General features: G+C 37.7%; 1 protein-coding gene across 1 annotated transcript in view; it reads left to right on the top strand.

Moving 5' to 3' along the window:
• The first annotated feature begins 43 nt into the window (after positions 1 to 43).
• The window catches only part of acss2l (acyl-CoA synthetase short chain family member 2 like), a 39891-nt gene continuing 19648 nt past the window's right edge, over positions 44 to 20286 (top strand). The window contains exons 1-11 of the mRNA XM_022678970.2: positions 44 to 291; positions 494 to 689; positions 6337 to 6428; positions 6942 to 7045; positions 10478 to 10550; positions 10760 to 10835; positions 12434 to 12518; positions 13324 to 13461; positions 14410 to 14580; positions 15450 to 15583; positions 18161 to 18293. Of these exons, the coding sequence (XP_022534691.2) occupies positions 159 to 291; positions 494 to 689; positions 6337 to 6428; positions 6942 to 7045; positions 10478 to 10550; positions 10760 to 10835; positions 12434 to 12518; positions 13324 to 13461; positions 14410 to 14580; positions 15450 to 15583; positions 18161 to 18293 (1335 nt within the window). The 5' untranslated portion in view covers positions 44 to 158. The remainder of the gene's footprint in view (positions 292 to 493; positions 690 to 6336; positions 6429 to 6941; positions 7046 to 10477; positions 10551 to 10759; positions 10836 to 12433; positions 12519 to 13323; positions 13462 to 14409; positions 14581 to 15449; positions 15584 to 18160; positions 18294 to 20286) is intronic.

Below are 20286 nucleotides of genomic sequence, written 5' to 3'. Positions count from 1 at the left end.
AGGATTAGGGGGCGGGGCTTCCTCAGACTGCCACAATAAACTGCTTGATAGGCGAAGCGCGGGGCAGCTTTCTACTGCCAATGCCTTTGAGAGTTCAAGCAGTGAGGAACTTGGGAGTTGATCACTGGATCGCTTTATAAAGCCTATCAGACAGAGTCATGGTTGTCCCAGGGCAGCAGAACACAGAGGAGAAGATCTTCCACCCTCCAGAAGATCTCAGGGTGGATGCTCACGTGCCTGACCTGGAGTCTTACCTTGCTCTGTATAAAAAGTCCATTGAGGAGCCTGAAGGTAAATAAGCTGATGATGAGAAGCTTAACTAGGTCAGATGAATGGTACTTCTAATGTAATGCTGCATGCTGCTGCACTTAAAACCCAGTTCTAGATAAGTATAAAGATAAGGTGAGCTGTTTACCAGTATTCTGGTGTTTTGTGTTTTGGAAACCTGTTATCTATCATAAGCTCTCCAACAAATCTGTCTGTTAATCCACAGAGTTCTGGAGGGATGTAGCTCAGGAGTTCTACTGGAAGGAGCCTCCCTCAGGCCAAATGCTGCAATACAACTTTGATGCCACCAAGGGGAAGGTGTATGTCAAGTTCATGGAAGGAGCCAAGACCAATATGTGCTACAATGTGCTGGACCGCAACGTCCTGGACCGCAACCTGGGGAGCAGGGTGGCTTTCCACTGGTGAGCTTTTTATTTTTACAGGCTTTGCACAGCTAACAGTGATGGTTGCATGATGAACCCACTTATTTCAGAGTGAACTGGTCCCACTCATTCATTCCAGCCAAGCAGAAGCTGAAGTCAGTAGTTCTTTAAAGATTGGCCAGTGGATTAAATGTAAAAGTGGAAGATTGAAAACCTACTGCCACTCCAGCACAATGTGTACAGATTTGACACTAGGGGTGGAAATTACAGGGCATCTCATGTTGCAATATTATTAAGATATGTTGCCCACAGTAGAAATGATATCACAATACTCTGATTCTGTGATACCTGATATATCAAAAGACAATTTTTTTATGATACTTTATGGCATCTGTTTTATTGAAGAGGATAAAGTACTCCTAAATTAGCAAATACCAGAAATTATGGATTTGTTCATGTCAATTGCACAGAATTTGACCAACCAATATTCTTTACTGCAGAAGTATATGATTAAGTTAAGCTAAAGTTTAAATGTTCCAACAAAACTATTGATATTTGATGCCATGTATAGTAAACGAAAACAATACAATATAACTCAATATCAATATTTTATCCTACCCCTGTTTGACACCCCTGCCATAACATGATGACACAATCAGTTCACAAAATATTTTATTTTTCCTGACTTGTTTTGTTGTATTTGAGAAGTAAATAATTAAAATCAGTGCAAGTGATGAATTAACAGCAGTGAAGTTAGACTGAACTTCCTCAGGTGTATATTTAACTGCCATTTATGGTAATGTAAGACTGATGGTGTTCCTCTATGTTTGGTCCATGCAGATTTTATGGAGATTCTCAAGTAGTTTTATAATTGGATTGGGCTACATGACAGTATTTTTCTACGTTGTAATAAATTTTATCGTGGTTAAGGTGATAGTGCTTAAACAATAGTGTTTAAAAACACTAACCAACGGCATGTTTTAATACAGAGAGTGTAATTAATAGTGTTTAACTAGATGAAGTGCAGTACATTTTGAAGTAAAATCAATGTACAATTTATGGGAGAGTATTTGGGAAATCATTAATAGTCTGCTGATGGTGATGCACTTTGTATGTTAAAGCATTGCAAAATAACCTGTTCAGGTCAAATATCTTTAAAATAGCATGATATAATATTTTTGTACCATATTGCTTAACAACATTTCCCAACATAGCATATAGCTGTTAACCAATAGCATGCATTACCTTTTTCTTAGCAAGAAAACAAGAAACAAAGAACACAAAACCAAACAACTAAAAACACAGAACAAAAGCCAATGTGCAGAGACAGAACACTTGTATTGCAAAATGTGTCAAATTGACTGTCTGAAGTACCTGACCATAACCATATGCTACAGGTCCTGCACATTAGAGATTAGTGGTTTAATATCTGCAATAACTGGTAAAATGTGTATCAAAACAAACAGCCTAAACAGCCCACATGCATTATAGAGCATCTCAAAGCCGAAGCCAAAAACTGACTCTAGATCTGAATGGAATGCAGAACCGCTTTCAACTGACCTACTTGTTATTTGAGCTAGTTGAAGTGTAGCCAGAGAGAACCTCCCCAGTGAGTACAAGGACATGTGAAGGTGTATCAAGAAGAAACAACAAGTTGTCGCCTCAGGCACAGTCTGCTACCTTATTTTCTAAAGAGTAACTACAAATTATATAACAAAACCCTATTTGGAAAAAAGTGTTGGACACCTGCACTTGGATAGTTTATCATCATATTAAAGCATATTAAAAAGAGTTTATCCTGCTTTTGTTGGAATAACTGTCTTTATTATCCATGGAAGGTTTTTCTTACAACAGGAGGAGTTCTCTTCCAGAGAACACAGTTCCTCTGCTCCAATTCTTCAATTCAATGCCTTTATTCCTCTCTAGCCAAATATGTTCTTGCTAATTTGCTCCAGAGAGTCCCATTCTGTTGGCAATACTCTATAGGGAAGAGGCAAGCTGTGTGTGTGTATGTGCTTTTTCACATCTGTGTCAGCAATGGGTGCATATTAAACTAGTTGAATGCTTTTATTAGAAGGGGTTCCACAAACATTTGAACAAAGTAAATATGTCATACGCATGATTTTTGCAAAATTGCATCCTTTTGTTGCTGTGATTGGTCGTTTTGGGAGCCTCTTTCTATTAAATGCTGTGTTGGGTTGAAAGGTTGAAAATGATGGAGGTCTAACTAGCAATACTTAATGTATTTTAATGCATATTCTAAAGCAGTCAAATACAATTGCTATTACATGCTATTGTTGAGTAAACCATACAGCAGGCACTGTTTGGTCAGTTTTTTCCCCAGCATTATAACCAGCATGCATACTGATATATTCTACAGATCATTCTAGCTACAATAGCAGTTAATATCACAACTAAAATGATTTATTAGTAGTATTATGTACTAATATATTGTGTCCCATGACTTTTGCCATGTCCAGTAGAAGCTAAAGAACATAATATTTGACCTGTCGGATATGTGTGAGGCCTTCTGCATTGAACGTGAATGTGATTTCTGCTGTAGTCACTTGTCTGTTCATATGGACAATTCTAGCCAGACACTGCCAGTCACAATCATTAACACTCACTCTGACCTAGAGTCTGCTAACAGTACTATGCTAGTCGTATATCTTTCAGCCTGATCTTTCAGATTTGAAAGTTGATTTAAACTGATACTGAGCATAATATATGAGGCTGAATGTTTTTTATGTTGCAATTATGCAAGTAGAAACAAAAATGAACTTAAACCTGCTGTTTGTCAGGTTCTTGCTGGCTCTCACTCTCCCCCTCACTCCCTGTTCTGTTTACAGCACTGCTCTGAGCACTGCTGGGTGCTGGAAAGGGTGGTTATGGTGGAGTATGGGCCTGCCGATGCCATTACTACTACATTATAATTATTGCAGTGGCATTAAGTGGTCTTATAATTGCAATACAATATCACATATCAATTTCGGGGACTATATATTGACTATATATAAAGGCGAACTAGTTTACTGATTGATATGCCTATGTACACCCTGTTTAAAAGTAGTTGTTAAATTATAATTCAAGACTTGTGACATAAACAAAGTGTAAATAAGGTGCATAATCAATCATAACCTGAAAAATCTTGAATATGCAAACATCTCCTTGCATTATCGCTAATCAAAACCCGCCTGATTGCAATACAAGTCAATGATTTAACGGTATGTCCCAGTGAATGGGAACATATAATCAGTCTGGGCTCTTTCAGTAATCCAGTCTAGACAAACTGTATCTGGCTCAGTGGATAAGGTGATCTTGGCCAACAGTCCAGTCCGGCCTATCCTGTTACTGGAAGCCGGAGCTCCACAGAATGCTAATAACGCATGGGAGTGTGTTAGAAGGTAGTTAAACATTAATTAATAGCTGCTGCTGAGCACATGGGCACCGCCTGGCCCGTAGTGCCTGGCTCAGCTTGAAGCTGCATGGACAAAGCGTGGTCCATGGAGGCTAAAAATACATAGCGTTCCAGGAAGAAAGCTATGTTAAGTCTTGTGGCTCAGCTGTCTTGCGTTATGATGCAACGCTCCAACAATCATACCTGCAAGGTCACTTTACTTGAATATGGGCGGCCTTGTCATCGGGCGCACTGTTATTGGAACAAACAGGTGCAACAGACCGAAGAAGCAAAGCCAAGAATTCACGTGTATGCGAGCATGTGCCAAGATGATATGGCGCTTTCACCATGCAACATATTACTGTTACTGTAATGATAATCATAGACAGTGTGTTGTGCCTATGTCTGTTATGCCATGTCCAGCATGCCTTGTGCAGATTGTTCTCGAAGCCAATGTAAACAGTGGAGCTCTGAGCAGGCTGCGTGCCATATTGTAATTTGGCAATTAGGCCGTTCTTTTAGTTTATGCAATAAACACATATTTTTATCCAAACACACTGCTGACACTCTGCCAAATATAACACGGACAGGGGTGCCAGGGGACACGCTGTCTTCCCCTGAACAGTGGAGAAGACAAGCTTTTAAACCAACATAAGAACATAAGGTTTAAGAACAGGCCCAGGAAGGACATAAGATGCATAGCTTTCAAAAATGTTGTCCCAACAATCAGAAGCCATGACCACCTTTATCCCTCTGAAGCTACTGATTCTACCAGTTCAGAAACAATTGTGTCTTTTCTCCCACAGGGTTCTATTCTAGGCCCTATTAAACGTATGATGTTGACTTATTATGGCAGTTATGTAGTTTGTATGTGAATAAAAGTCAGCTAATTAGTCAGATGGGTCTAGATTCCTAAAACTACAAATTTACTATGTGTACCGTGATCTCTTTCTCACCATATGTGCAATATGTTTAACAAGCAATATTTCTCACCTTTTCATCTATTATTTATTTGCTAATTATTCACTGTTAGTCCTTGTGCAATAATACTGGTCACATCCTTCCATAGTCATATCTCCTCTGACCTTATCTTAGCTGTACTAGATGTATATATTTTTTAGTATTTTTACATTTTTAAATATTTTCTGTAATCTTTTGTATATATATATATATATAGATTTATTATTATTTGTTTATATATTTTCCTGACCTGTTTCCATTGTGGGATTATTAAAGGATTATCTTATCACTCTAAAAAGGCAAGTAGTCTATGTTAGCAAACAATCAGCAAAAAATCAGCAGCCATAGCCAACTTTATCCCTCTGAATCTACTGATTCTACCAATGCAGAAACTATTATGCCTTTTTCCCCACTGGGTTCTATTCTAGGGCCTCTAAACTTATGATATTGTCTTATTATGACAGTTATGTAGTTTGTATGTATGTGAATAAAAGTCAATTATTTAGTCAAATGGATTAAGTGGCTGCCTATCACTCTAAAAATTAAAGTACTTATATCACAAAGCAGAAGAAGGCTCAGAAAATGTTGTAAAGCACTTTTTTGTAGCTGTTTAGCCAGTTTGTAATATAGTATTTAGTTAAAACAGTAAACTGGAATGTTGAATGTCAATTTTAGGGCTAGAAGCAAGTTTAGGGCTAGAAGTCCAAGAAGATGGGTTAAAAGATAATTATAAAAGATAGTTGGATTACATGGAATAACTGGATTTCAAGTGGACAAGGGCTTTGAGTTGATGTGTAAATGTATTTTAAGTCCCTATCATTACAGTACAGTACAGTACTCCAATCTCACACAAGTTCCATCTAGGCCCAAAGTGCAGTGTAAAACTCAAATGGTACCCATGTTTAACCCCTCCTGTTTCCATCACTATCATCTATGTGGGGCCAATATGGAACCTATGAACACAATTTTCTGGTCCCCAAAAAGCCCAGCATGGACATGCTAGCTGTGATTAAACACCCATTTTACTACAAAAGATCTTCAGGAAGAATTAGCAGAATATAAAGTGGCGGTGCACTGTTCTAGTGTGCAGCAATATCTTCACAAACATAATCTTCATGAAAGAGTTATCAGAAGAAAAGACTAGGTCTAAGGCCTAGCAATAAATACAGTTCAAAATGTGACCATATGGATCATTATCTGTGCATTCAAATAATGTTATGATTTTGTGCTTTTTCCTTACAATATGAGAACTGGCAAATTTGTGATGTATATACAATACATAGCTGACTTTATTTAATAATGACATCATGGAACTGTCTCTCTGTGTAGGGAGGGGAACTCACCTGATCACCACATGACCATCACCTACAGCCAGCTTCTAAAGCAGGTGTGCAGATGTGCCAATGCCCTGAAGCAGATGGGTAAGACTCCTTCTCTGAACGTTTTTCTCTTAAATTGATAATAGACTCATGGATGCATTTCATGCCCCTGGGCTCCATTTATGGGGAAAAGTGTAATCCCTGAAGCACATGCTTTACACATGCATTTCTGGACAAGCTGAGTGATAGAGAATCAGTGAATCAGTGAAATTACCATGTAGACTGAGGCAGTAGAGTGATATTACACAAATTCCACAGTGTTATACAGCTTTCACACGTATTTTTCTGCCTGTAATATGACCAAAGTTATATAGTGCAGTTACAACATGTTGAGTCATGAGTAGAAACATCAGCTATTCTCCCTATTATACAACAATGGAGCATCACTTTGATCTTAAAGCTTCTATTTAAAGATAAAATGCTATATAACTTTATTTAGGGGTTTTCTTTACTAAAATTGTGTGATTAAATACTGTAAATACTGTTCTTACAGGTATATGACTTTACATGTCTTCAGAAATTTCAGTTTTAACAATGGATCTCATTTCGTTTCAGGTGTAAAGAAAGGAGACAGAGTGGCCATTTACCTGCCTATGATCCCAGAGCTTGTGTACTCAATGCTAGCCTGCGCCAGAATAGGAGCCGTGCATTCAATTGTGGTGAGCATGCACCAGAATCCCTCCTATCTGCAGCAGCACCTGCAAAGTCAAAGGCATCACACACCACAGCTTCAGCTGCATGTTTTTTTTTTCTTGCAGCATAGAAGCACAGTTCTCACAGCATTTTGTATTATGGTATCAGTTATAGTGTATACTAACTAAAACTAGTTTCACTAAAGTAAGTAAAATTTAAAGCACATCATTATGAGTGTAGCAAAGCATATTACATCACTTACACAGTCTGAAGAGTTTTTATTAGTGTGTAAACCTTAAAGGTAAAAGCTAAAATCTTTGTGAAATACCATAGGTCTCTCTGACTTTTATATGCATGCTCCACAAGCCTCCCTTGTCTGCAGTACCTAGTAAAAGAAAATCCTCAGAAATACAAGTTGATCAAAGAGATGTTAGGTGTTTACATCAACCAGTAAGTTCATGGCCACGCCCACCCCGGCTCAGGACCGCCCACAGGCAGAGCTGAACCCGGGCTGCAGCAGAAGGAGCTAGACTCTATAAACTTACTGGTTGATTTATACACCTAACATCTCTTATCAACTCATATTTCTGAGGATTTTCTTTTACTAGCTACTGCAGACAAGGGAGGCTTGTGATTTAAAAAGACCAACGGGCTGGATGTGGCCCGCGGGCCATAGTTAGAGCTAAGGAGGAGCTTACAGCTCTATTTACACTGGTTACAGCTTCTGTTTTATTTAAAAGGCTAGCTAGCATTAGCTATCTTGTGTAAGAAACTGTAAGGTTTAATTGGATCTCCGGTTGATTCTGCGTTTTACAGAGACCTTAAATATTCACTATGGGAGCACGGTTTCACAAGGCAGCTCAACTTGACAGAACACCGGTTAAATCGGTCAAAATCATATTAAATCAAACTGAATGACAATTTACATATTAGCTTTAATTTATTTCTGTTAAGTTCCGTAAAAACTCTTTACATTGGTTAAAACAAAATGTTTTATCTGAATATGATGTTAGACTACACTACCCACCTCTGGTTCAAGGTCAATAGACACCTTCAAGTTCAGCCAACATGCACAGACTTCACTGCTCTCGATTGGTATCTGCCTGTTGTCTAGTCTGTATTCTAACAGAGCTTACCCTTACAAAGCAAAAAAGGTAGAGCCAGAGGAGCATTGGGGTTCATATATAGTTCAGTATTCAGCTGGGTATTGAGGATATGGCAGAAATTAGACCCTGTCTGCTTCTGCCAGGAGTGGTTTTGCCTTTATGTACCTACTCCGACCATCTAAAGGGCAGCTGAAGTTAAAAATACCACTTGAGTTGTTTCAAGGTGAGTTCTGATGGACTACATGGCTCTATTTTTGGGCTGCCTGAGTGCGAGAGGCCTCATTCCTAATAAGCTATTGTTCTATATTCTCCAGCTTAAAAACATGTTTTGTAAAAACATGGTTTGCATTAATCATTTACTGTGAAAAACTGTGAAAAGTCTCTAGTAAAAGCTGTGACTCTTTAAGACTGTGTATGTCACGTAGCAGGGCATTCCAGGTCACATACTTGGTCGCAGAGATGAAGAGGTCTGCCAGTATCCTTCTGCCTTTTTATAGCACAACTGTGCTTAGTCACTTTATGCCAGTTCAGGCACATTGTTATTTTAGGGAGGACAAGTTCAGCAGCTAGACTGAGATATAATTAAGCACACAGAGCAAGAGAAGCAGGAAAAATATAAGAGAAACTCTGATATATACTAGTGCATCTCAAAAAAGATGGCTTTGGACCAACACCAGCAGATGAAATGACTCTCTAAACAAACCATCACTGATTATGGAAACTTCACACTAGACCTCAAGCAGTTTGGACTGTGAGTCTCTCCACTCTTCCTCCAGACTCTGGTCACCTGATTTCCAAATAAAATCAAAATTTACTGATGGTTTGTTTGGAGAGCCATGTTATTTGCTGGTGTTGATCCACTTTGTTATATCAAGTCTAAAATCAGTGCAGTGTTTTCCCGGAAAATCTCACAGCACTTCATGATTACTCTGCTGACAGATTTTATGGAGATGCAAATTTCATTTTCCAGCAGGACTTGGCACACTGCCCACACTGCCAAAAGTACCAATTGGTCTTTTATATTATTCAAATTATCTGATTTTGGGGGTTTTATTGGCTGTAACCCATAATTATTAACAATAAAAGAAATAAACACTTAAAATAGATCCCTCTGTGTGTAATAAATACATCAATATCATACATGACTTTTACATTTTGAACTGGATTACTGAAATAAAGTCACTGATTTTTGAGATGCACTAATATTGTTGCTGTTGTCAGATTCTGGACATACTAGTGCTGCATTTTATTTGAATTTAGATGATAGCATTTTAACTGAAAGTTGAACTAAGAAAGTTGAGAGAGCCTCAACAACTCCAAGTTCAGAATTTAAGAGTGCTCCTTACACATCAGCAGTAGTAGAAACAGTAATATTGTATCATTTGTTTTAGCAACAAAACTACACTAGCTACCTTACATTGCTAACAAATTTGTTAGCAAGCAATGTAAGGCTGCATCTCACTTTCTAAACTAAACATAGTAGTTAGCTAACTCTAGATGGCACTGAAGTCTTAGCTAATGAACTGTGTCTGAATTAAGCTGATTTTCTTTACCCTTATTCTTGAAAGTTTTCTTTAAATTTACAGTTTTAAGTTTGTACTGGATCTAGCTTACGTGACTAACCTATCTAGCTAACTATCTCGCTAGATAACTGGTAATTGCAGCTTACAGACTCCCAGCTAGCTAGCATTGCCCAGTCATGAGTAAATCAGCACACGCTTATCTTAATCTTTATTGAGTTCTAGTTCCACGTAGGAAATTTGACTGGAACTTCTGTACACCTACAGCATTCAATATGGCTGCACCACACATAAACAGTAGGAAAAGCCGTGGTAATACACAATATGTCAAAAAAACAGTTTGTTCGTTCTATTTGTGTCTTGTCGTGAAGGCATTAGGGGCGGTTGCCCCCCCTGCCCCATCACTTGAGTGCTGCAGTGCACTGTATTACTGTCCACTACTGACATTTGTTAGAGGTAAAAAATACAGGAAAGGGTATTTTTATGTAGAACACTGCTATGCAAAATTAACATTTAATTTGTGTAAACTTGACAGATTATTATTGTAATTTAGCAGTGATTTCAATCACTGTAAATTAATTTACATTTTTTTTCAGTAGAGTTATTTACTTATCGTCTGTAATTTTAACAGGAAAACTCTGGTAACCACAGCTGCCAGCGTTTTCCTGTAAAAACTACAGTTTTTTTTTACAGTGTACATTTGAGCTAAAAAAACTCAGAAGTATGAATTTTATAGTAATGGCTAATTTATTACTATGAGAATGCTCACTAATGCAAATTCTAACTACTGTTTTAATGGTTTTGTATCAAACTTTCTCATCTTTTCTTTCAGTTTGCAGGGTTCTCTTCAGAGTCTCTGGCTGAGAGGATCATGGATGCTCAGTGTACTGTCTTGGTGACTGCAGGTAACATACACACATGAATACACACACACACACACACACACACACACACATAAATGTAAGGAAGCTTACATCCTCATCCTGGTTTCCCATAATGATAAGCTGCAGATGACTGCAGATTACAGCAGGACAGCCAGAGATAAACTGCAATAAATTATATGAGGTTGTCGTTGTGTGTGTCCATAAGTATTTTATGTGTGCCCACATCTCAGATGGTGTGTACAGAGGCGATAAACTGATCAAATTGAAGCAGATTTCTGATGAAGCCCTGGACCACTGTCGAGAGAAGTAAGCCACTCTTTTTTTTTTTTTTAATCTTCAGTGCAGTTCAGTGCAACATGTTATCACCATTTTATTCATGTTTATTAGTATATAATTTCTATCTGTTTTCAAAAGTGATTTTTTAATGTTTTTGGAATGTAGACGATGAAAAAATGGATACATTTGGAAACTGCATATCAATTTCATATTGTCCATTGTCCAAATGGTAAAGCATGGGCAGCCACCTCAGTATCTAGGGCACAATTTCAGATTGGGGGTATGTGCCTTGCTCCAGGGCACCTCAACTATGAATGCTGAACAAGGGGAAAGTGTTGTGTAGGCCTGTCATGATAAATGTTTTTTTTTTTTTGATGATATATTGTCTCAGAAATAATTGCGATAAACAATATTATTGCAATTTTAAGATCATTTTATTCCATTTATATAATGCAGTTACATAATTTCAAAGATAATAGGACACTGAAATTGGAATAATATCTTAAATACATAAAATAAAACCACAAACAAAGTCAAAACAAAGTTTAAACAACTGTCAACCTTCCGGACCAAAGCTTAGCTCTCTATACTTTCGGCCACGCCCACCCAAAGCTAGAATAAACTTTGTATTATCAATGTTGACATACGTGGACATATGATATACATATATCACAGTTGTATCTCCAGACTGGCCTGTGTTTGCAGGAACCTGTCCTGAGAAGCCCCTGTCCAGTCCGTCCATTAGCCCTCCACCTTGGCACTGGCTGGCCTTATCCAGCTTTATCAGCTCCATTCAGCCACTTAGCTTCTCATCTGCCAATGCTAGGTTGCCGAGCAACAGCACAGCTTGGAAACTGTCGTCATGGCGATGCGTAAAATGGTACATAGTGCACAGAAGAAGGCAAACAGAAAAGTGTGTGTTTAAACCCGAGACGCTGGCTTTACTGCAGGAGACCGGGACTGCACCTGATCCATACGCACAGACGCACACACACACACACACACACATATAGCTCTTATCATTAGGTGTCGATACTGTGAGGAAGATAAGAGGTTGCGTTTCACATTTATTTGGTGCAGTTTTGCCTCATGTTTCTATTCTAAACTACACAAAGAAGATCAGTGACCTGAATGTATGACCTGGATCAATAAAACTCAATAAACTGACCTGGAACCAGCACAATTATTATTAGTATTACTAGGTCATGTTAGTAATGGTATATCCTGTCATATACTGATAATAATACTTTGGAAAATAAACAAATAAAATAAATGTGCCATAAATTATGTTCATCACAAAATTATTTAAGTAAAAAGTATTTGTGTATTAAATGTGTGTTTTCTGTAGAGAATGTGTATTTACTTACATAAATAAAATAACATAAAAAAAATCACAAATTAACCCGATTTGACCAAGGTGCATATCTGGCTGTACTCTATAGTGTGTAAAGCACTCCTTATGTCTCCAGATAGATTTTACCCAAATTTGTGTTAAAACTAAAGAATAAGGGAAGATGTTTAGGAGTGGTATATGCCAACCCCAACGCTCCCAGTGCTGAAACTCAATACCTTACCTCATTTCTCTCTCTCTCTTTCTTTCTCTCTTTCTCTCGCTCTCTCTTTCCCAGAAATTCATTGACAGTGCGGAAGTGTCTGGTAGTAAAGCACCATGCTTTCAGGATACATAGCAATGATACCTGCAATAAGCTACAGGTTGGTCTAATATTTATTCCTCTTCATCTTTGTAGAATATTGCAAAATTGAGCAGCTCATATCTGCCTTTGGCTTTATCCACACACAGGAAATATCAGATAAGTTTCAACCCTCTAAATCCATACCCTCAAAATAGGTTTTAGGCAGTAGAGTGGTATATCACAGTACTGAAAGTAGTGTTATTATAGTTTTGTGTACTATAAAGAATAACATTAACAATGTAACGAATATTATATATACATTTTTGGACACACCTTCCCTTTTAAATGCGTTTTCTTTATTTTCATGACTATTGTAGATTGTCACTGAAGGCATCAAAACTATGAATGAACACATGTTGAGTTTTATGTACTTAACAAAAAAGGTGAAATAACTGAAAACATGTTTTATATTCTAGTTTCTTCAAAATAGCCCCCCTTTGCTCTGATTACTGCTTTGCACACTCTTGGCATCATTCTCTCAATGAACTTCAAGAGGTGGTCACCTGAAATGTTTTTCTAACAGTCTTGAAGGAAGCAGAAGGTTTCCAGAGGTGTTTATTAGCACTTGTTGCCTCTTTGCCTTCTTCACTCTGTGCTCCAGCTCTCCTCAAACCATCTGGATTGGGTTCAGGTCCGGTGACTGTGGAGGTCAGGTCATTTTTTGTTAAGTACATAAAACTCCACATGTGTTCATTCATAGTTTTGATGCCTTCAGTGAGAATCTACAATGTAAATAGTCATGATCAAATAAAGAAAATGCATTGAATGAGAAGGTGTGTGCAAACCTTTGGCCTGTACTGTATGCATGCTTGTGTGTGTTACAGACACCGTGGAATGCGGAGTGTGATGTGTGGTGGGATGAAGCAGTAGAGGGTGTGTCAGATGAGTGTGATCCTGAGTGGATGGAAGCTGAAGACCCGCTCTTTATTCTCTACACCAGCGGCTCCACTGGCAAACCCAAGGTTTGAGCTGTCACCACTTTACATATGAACTAAAAAAAAAATCAGAAAGAAAGGGATTTTATTTATTTATGACTACAAGTAGACATTTCTCAAATATTGTGAAGAGCCAATCACTTGTAATCATAGGCTTCCACATAAGTATAAAGAAAGTAAAGAAACGAATAGCAACAGGAAACACTGAAAACATGTTGAAACCTGAACAAGTTGAATCATCTGCACAAGTTGGCAATAATTGTGAAAACTTGTGAAAACTTATATGGATGCCATATATGGATGATGTAAAATACAGGAAGATATTACAGGCAATCATGAGGGATGAAAAGTGACAAACAGCTCAATATGGCTGTATGTTAATGCTCATTCGCCTACCTTGAGGGACTATAAAAACTTTGGTGGCTGTTGGGACAGAAACTCTATGGCTTGGGTGTGTGCAAAAATGAATAGGAGTGAATGGGGGAATGAGTTGGTGAGCGCAGGTTAGTAGGACTGTTTATTAGAACTTGGGGAGCTGCCTCTAAGGAATACACACAGTTTAGTAGCTGTCAGACAAAGGGAAGCTTGGGATTTCATAGAGGTGTGGGTCAAAACAACACTGGATTTGTTATTGTGGACATGTACTGAGACTGTATATCCAAAATGAGGTGTATTGGTTGAGCAGAAGTACAGTAGATGGGCAGCAAATCATCGTCAAACATCAACTTCGTGAATGATTTTCTTATATTTAACAAAAATATGATACCTTTACCATATTCTCTGTTTGCATTCTGGACCTAGTAATTCCCAGGACATTTCTAAAGGATTAAGTTCTATGCTTTAAATGGATGAGCTCCATTCATTTACAGATACACAAATAGGATATGTATGAAAAGGAACATTATATGTTTAGATTCTATTTTTTAGCTGATTTTCTGATTGTTGGTCCCTTTATTGTCCTCTGTGTGCTCACAGGGAGTACTGCACACTATTGCAGGCTACCTGCTCTACACATCCCTCACATTCAAATATGTATTTGATCATCACCGTGACGACGTCTACTGGTGCACCGCAGACATTGGCTGGATCACAGGCCACTCCTACATCACATACGGCCCTTTAGCCAATGGGGCTACCAGTGTGCTAGTGAGTACTCTGAGCACTTTTCCCAGTCTAATGAATTCAGCAGTATAAAGTATGCACAGAGTTATTTTTTTCTATTTTAAGCTATATATAATATATTTTTTATATTTTATAGATAGCATGTCATGCAGGTTTCAGAACCACACTAATTATACATACGTTACATTATTTATTTTTAGAACCCACATGCAGCTTTCACAGTGCTAATGAATAAAACTAAGGGGTAAAACTTCCGTTAGCCAGCTAGTTAGCTACTTGTTAGCAAAATTAGCCTCATTAGTACCATGGTAAATCAAAAAAATACACCAGAGAGGGGGGCTTCGGGTGGTCCAGCGGGCTATGCGCTGCCACTATGATCAGGAGATCTCTGTTTCGAATCCCGTTAATGTAGCTTGCCATCAGCTACCGGAGACCTGTGAGAGCACAATTGGCCTTGCTCTCTTTGGGTGGGTACAAGGTCTCTGTTAGCTGATGAATCGGAACCGAGTTGCTTTGCTGTGATGCTGGTCGGCAATGCTGCATCAGCAGCAGTTTGAAAAGAGGTGGTGGCTGACTTCACATTTATCGGAGGAGGCATGTGCTAGTTTTACCGTCTTGGTGTTGGTGATAGGGACAGTCCAAATGAGTGAGTTAGATAATTGGTCGTGTAAACTGGGGAAAAAAAGGATAAAAATTATAAATAATATTATATATAAAAAAAGAATACACAGAGAACTACATACACAACACATTCTCACATGCTTGTGTGATATTGGCCATGGCCTCTCTTGGCTTTGATTGATCTTGGCTTTTTTTCATGGAATTATCAGTTTAATACACTTTAAACACTTGAACTAAGACCAGTGTTTTATGTACGTATGTGTGTGAGACAGTTTGAAGGCATTCCAGTCCACCCTCATGTGGGCAGGTTCTGGGAGATCATAGAGAAGTACAGAGTGTCAAAATTCTACACAGCACCTACTGCCATCAGACTGCTCATGAAGTACGGCAGAGAGCCTTTAAGCAAGTAAGTGAGCTACAGTGTGACAGTTTCAGTTTTTAATCTCACAACTACAATATTTGAATTATTACAATCAATTTAATTAGCCCAAGTAATTCACAAAAAAATCTGCATTAGCATTTAATGGACAATAAAAAATTAGAGTTAATGGAAGACTCTAGTTCTTTAACTTAAAAATGTAGAAATGTTGGTTGTCTAAATTTTACTGGAGTAATTATTATTTTTCATATGACTTTTTACTTCTACTTTTTACATTTTCACACAATTAACTGAACTTTCTACTCCTTACATTTTAAAAATAGCCTCGTTACTCCTATTTCATTTCAGCTTGTTTTATTTCCGGCTTCTCATCTTTCAATAAAACCTCATCCGGATAAATCTCTCCATCCAGATACAGTGAATCTGATTGTGATTGGATGTAGAGAAGTATAAATGCACACCATTCCGACACCCTCTTGGTTTATATAATCCAGCACACCTGCACACGTCAAAAAGAATATAGCAGACGTATGTAGCCTAGTATGAAAATGATCCGTGCAGAGACTCCCAAATTGATCAACATTAACTTTAAAAAATATATAACATTATAGTCATTATGACTTTTAGAAAAATGTGTTTTTGGGGAGGGGGGCTAGTGCACTATAGGCTCCTGTGTTTCAGCCCATTCTTTTGTCGTAAATGGCATTTTTTCCCCTTACATTACTTTTACTTTTAAATTTTTACTTTTAAGTAGTTTTGAAACCAGTACTTTTACACTTTTACTTACAAAGTAAAAAGCTTGACTTTTTATTTTAACTTCTACAATGAATATCAATACTTTTTACACCTTTGCTTCTGTTTTAGCAGTTCACAGATGTCTCTGTAGGCAATTGGTTATGAACCTCAAGGGAAAAAAGATGACCTGGTTTAATATTGGGGGTCATACTTAAGTGGTACAGTTTTATAAAAGAGATAATATATCTCTTACAAAAATCTAACCATTTAAAGCACTTTATTCTGTGTTGCTTCATGTTCTTTTGAAAAAAAAAATCCAGTTAATTTAGAAGCAATTCTATGATTTTACTCCATTCTAATTACGTACTTACACAATTGTACAAAGGTTCAGCTGCTGCATTCAGATGGTGTAGAAATTGAAAAATGAAGAATAAAGATTATGAATGCAGCGATATGTAGAAAAAGAAGAAGAAAAGACTAAATAAACTATACTGACTGCAGTCTTAGCCTTCAGAGAATCCACAGAAAACTGCCCACATCTCTTTTTAGAGCTTAAATAAATGGCCTTGAAACCTACAGCGAGTGAAAGTGATGGAAAGTGACTGGAATGTGTTCTGAGATTGTGAGCGATTCTTTAGATTTATTCAGTGATTGCGTTTTGAATTGAACTGTATGTAATAAAAAAAATAATTTAACAGAACCTTTGCCAGCCCTAAATCACTCAGTACGTGCTGCAGTAGTGTGCGTCGTTTATGTAAAAGCTTTCTTTTTCAGGAATGACAGTGATTTCTGTTGGGCTATTGTATTCAGGGCGCTTACAATTAGCATAGTTGTGTGAGCTCGCTTCACTGATCCAGGGTCTGTCAGAGAGCTGAGGGATAAGTCAAGCTGCTGTAAGTCTATCAGTGAACCGAATGGCCTGACAGGGTTCACAGGGTTCGTTCAGGAGCTGCTCTCCACTACTGTTTGCTCTTACCACTGTTGTACTGTGCCCTCTACTGGAGAATACATTTAATTTGATTCAATTTTATTTCTATAGCGCTTTTTAAAACAAAAGTTGTCACAAAGCAGATTTACAGAGAAAAACAGGTCCTATTTTAAGCAGCACTACAGAGATTAAGCCAATTATTATTATTATATATATATATATATATAATGAGAACACATTAGAGAAGAAAAGAGAAGAAATTGGTAGAGGGAAAAAGAAAAAAACATAAAAACAAAATATACTCTGAAGTCTCCAGTCCTAATTCCTTAATCCCTCTTCACTTAATAAATAGAATATACAGCTCTGGGAAACAAAATAAGAGACCACTTAAAAGTGATAAGTTTCTTTGATTTTACCCAATTGAAAACCTGAACTGCTTGAATTGTTGCACCAGGAGTAAAGGCATAAAGTTATCCAAAAGCAGTGTGTAAGACTGGTGGAGGAGAACATGCCAAGATGCATAAAAACTGTGATTAAAAACCAGGGTTATTCCACCAAATATTGATTTCTGACCTTTTAAAACTTTATGAATATGCATTATTTTTTCCAGAGCTGTATATAAATATGACCAAGATTATATAGCACATACATTTGTCCACAGAAAAGGCAAAAGGTAAAAAATAGACAAATATAAATCACAGCATATTATTATACATTAAAATAGTTTTTAAACTGTGTAGTTTAGACTATCTGACTAATCCACTAATAATCTATATTGTCTATATTAGATAAAACAGGATGCCAATAACTATGAAATTTACTACTATAGCCTGCCAAAGTGTATTTTTTTTCCAAAAGAAAGCAAATATTGGACAAAACCAAAACATGTGTGCATATGTTATTATTATTTGTTTCTCATCCGTCACACACCTCTTTCTCAGGTACGATCTGTCCAGTCTACGAGTGCTGGGAACTGTGGGAGAGCCTATTAACCCAGAGGCCTGGCTGTGGTACCATGATGCTGTGGGGCAAGGCAGATGCCCTGTTGTAGACACATTCTGGCAGACTGAAACGGTGAGTGAAATTCATATAATGGTTTCAAGGCACAATTTTAGGATCATAGCCAATGCAGTCATTTCTGGATAATTTGCTTTTGTGTTTGCATGTGATCTGAATCAGTGTTTACAGTTCCATTAACTACCTGTAATATAGCATCAGTTAATCTCTACTATAAGAAAGCATATCATCGTTGTCTATTAAAAAACATGTAGGGAGATAAGACCTTCTTACCTTTCAGTGGACATCTGTAAGAATCTAAAAGAGTTTTTCCAGGTAAATTTGGAGAATTTCCAACTAAATTTCGACAAAAAATGAAAATACTAGTTTTTCATTGGACGATATGTAAATATGTATTAAAATAAATATAAGGTGGACTAAAATGGGCCAGATAAATCTGTAGCATTATATCTCTTTAAATGTTTACAGCCAATAACACTAATGGAATTTGCGTTGTTGCTACAGCACAACTTTATATATAATAATAAAAATAACTAGAAAAGGTAAAGTTCGTGAACGAACTTTAAGTTGGCTTGGAAAAGAACGCTAATAACGTTAAAAAGTTAAAATGGTTGCTAAGCTTTTTCCGTCTGAAGAGTGTGAAGAGTCATTGATATGCTGTTAACTTTTGGCTAAACGCTAAATGCTAAAAACGCTGAAATCTAAAAACATTTGGTTAAACGCTGAAATCTAAAAACGTTTGATTAAACGCTGAAATCTAAAAACGTTTGGTTAAACGCTGAAAACTAAAAACGTTTAGTTAAACGCTGAAATCTAAAAACGTTTGATTAAACGCTGAAATCTAAAAACGTTTGGTTAAACGCTGAAATCTAAAAACGTTTGATTAAACACTGAAATCTAAAAACGCTTGTTTAAATGCTGAAATCGTAAAACTTTTGGTTAAACTTTTGGTTGCTAATGTGTTGCTAGGCAGTTGCTATCATTTCTGAAAAGGTTGCTAAGCTGTTGCTAGGCAGTTGTTAATGTTTTCCAGGTGGTTGCTAAGCTATTGCTAACTGGTTGCTAGGCAATTGCTAACATATACCAGGTAGTTGCTAAGGTGTTGCTAGGTGGTTGCTAGGGTGTTGCTAGGTTGTTGCTAAGGTGTTGCTATGGTATCTGGGGTGGTTGCTAAGATGTTGCTACGTGGTTGCTAGGGTGTTGCTATGGTATCCGGGGTGGTTGCTAAGGTGTCGCTAGGTGGTTGCTAGGGTGTTGCTAGGTGGTTGCTAAGGTGTTGCTATGGTATCTGGGGTGGTTGCTAAGGTGTTTCTAAGTGGTTGCTAGGTGGTTGCTAACGTTTTCCTAGTGGTTGCTAAGGTGTTGCTAAGTGGTTGCTAGGCAGTTGCTATCGTTTCTAAAGTGGTTGCTAAGTGGTTGCTAGGCAGTTGCTAACGTTTACCTAGTGGTTGCTAAGATGTTGCTAAGTGGTTGCTAGGCAGTTGCTATCATTTCTAAAGTGGTTGCTAATTAGTTGCTAGGCAGTTGCTAATGTTTTCCTAGTGGTTGCTAAGGTGTTGCTAAGTGGTTGCTAGGCAGTTACTATCATTTCTTAAGTGGTTGCTAAGTGGTTGCTAGGCAGTTGCTATCGTTTCTAAAGTGGTTGCTAAGCTGTTGCTAGGCAGTTGCTAACGTTTTCCTAGTGGTTGCTAAGGTGTTGCTAAGTGGTTGCTAGGCAGTTGCTATCGTTTCTAAAGTGGTTGTTAAGTGGTTGCTAGGCAGTTGCTAACGTTTTCCTAGTGGTTGTTTAGGCGTTGCTAAGTGGTTGCTAGGCAGTTGCTATCGTTTCTAAAGTGGTTGCTAAGTGGTTGCTAGGCAGTTGCTAACGTTTTCCATGTGATTGCTAAGTGGTTGCTAGGCAGTTGCTATCATTTCTAAAGTGGTTGCTAAGTGGTTGCTAGGCAGTTGCTATCAGTTCTAAAGTGGTTGCTAAGTGGTTGCTAGGCAGTTGCTAACGTTTTCCAGGTGGTTGCTAAGGTGTTGCTAAGTGGTTGCTAGGCAGTTGCTAGGC

This window comes from Astyanax mexicanus, chromosome 4 (genome assembly GCF_023375975.1).
Source record: "Astyanax mexicanus isolate ESR-SI-001 chromosome 4, AstMex3_surface, whole genome shotgun sequence".
NCBI lineage: Eukaryota > Metazoa > Chordata > Actinopteri > Characiformes > Acestrorhamphidae > Astyanax > Astyanax mexicanus.
The sequence above is the reverse complement of the archived record's forward strand: the minus strand, read 5'-3'. Positions and strand labels throughout refer to the sequence as shown.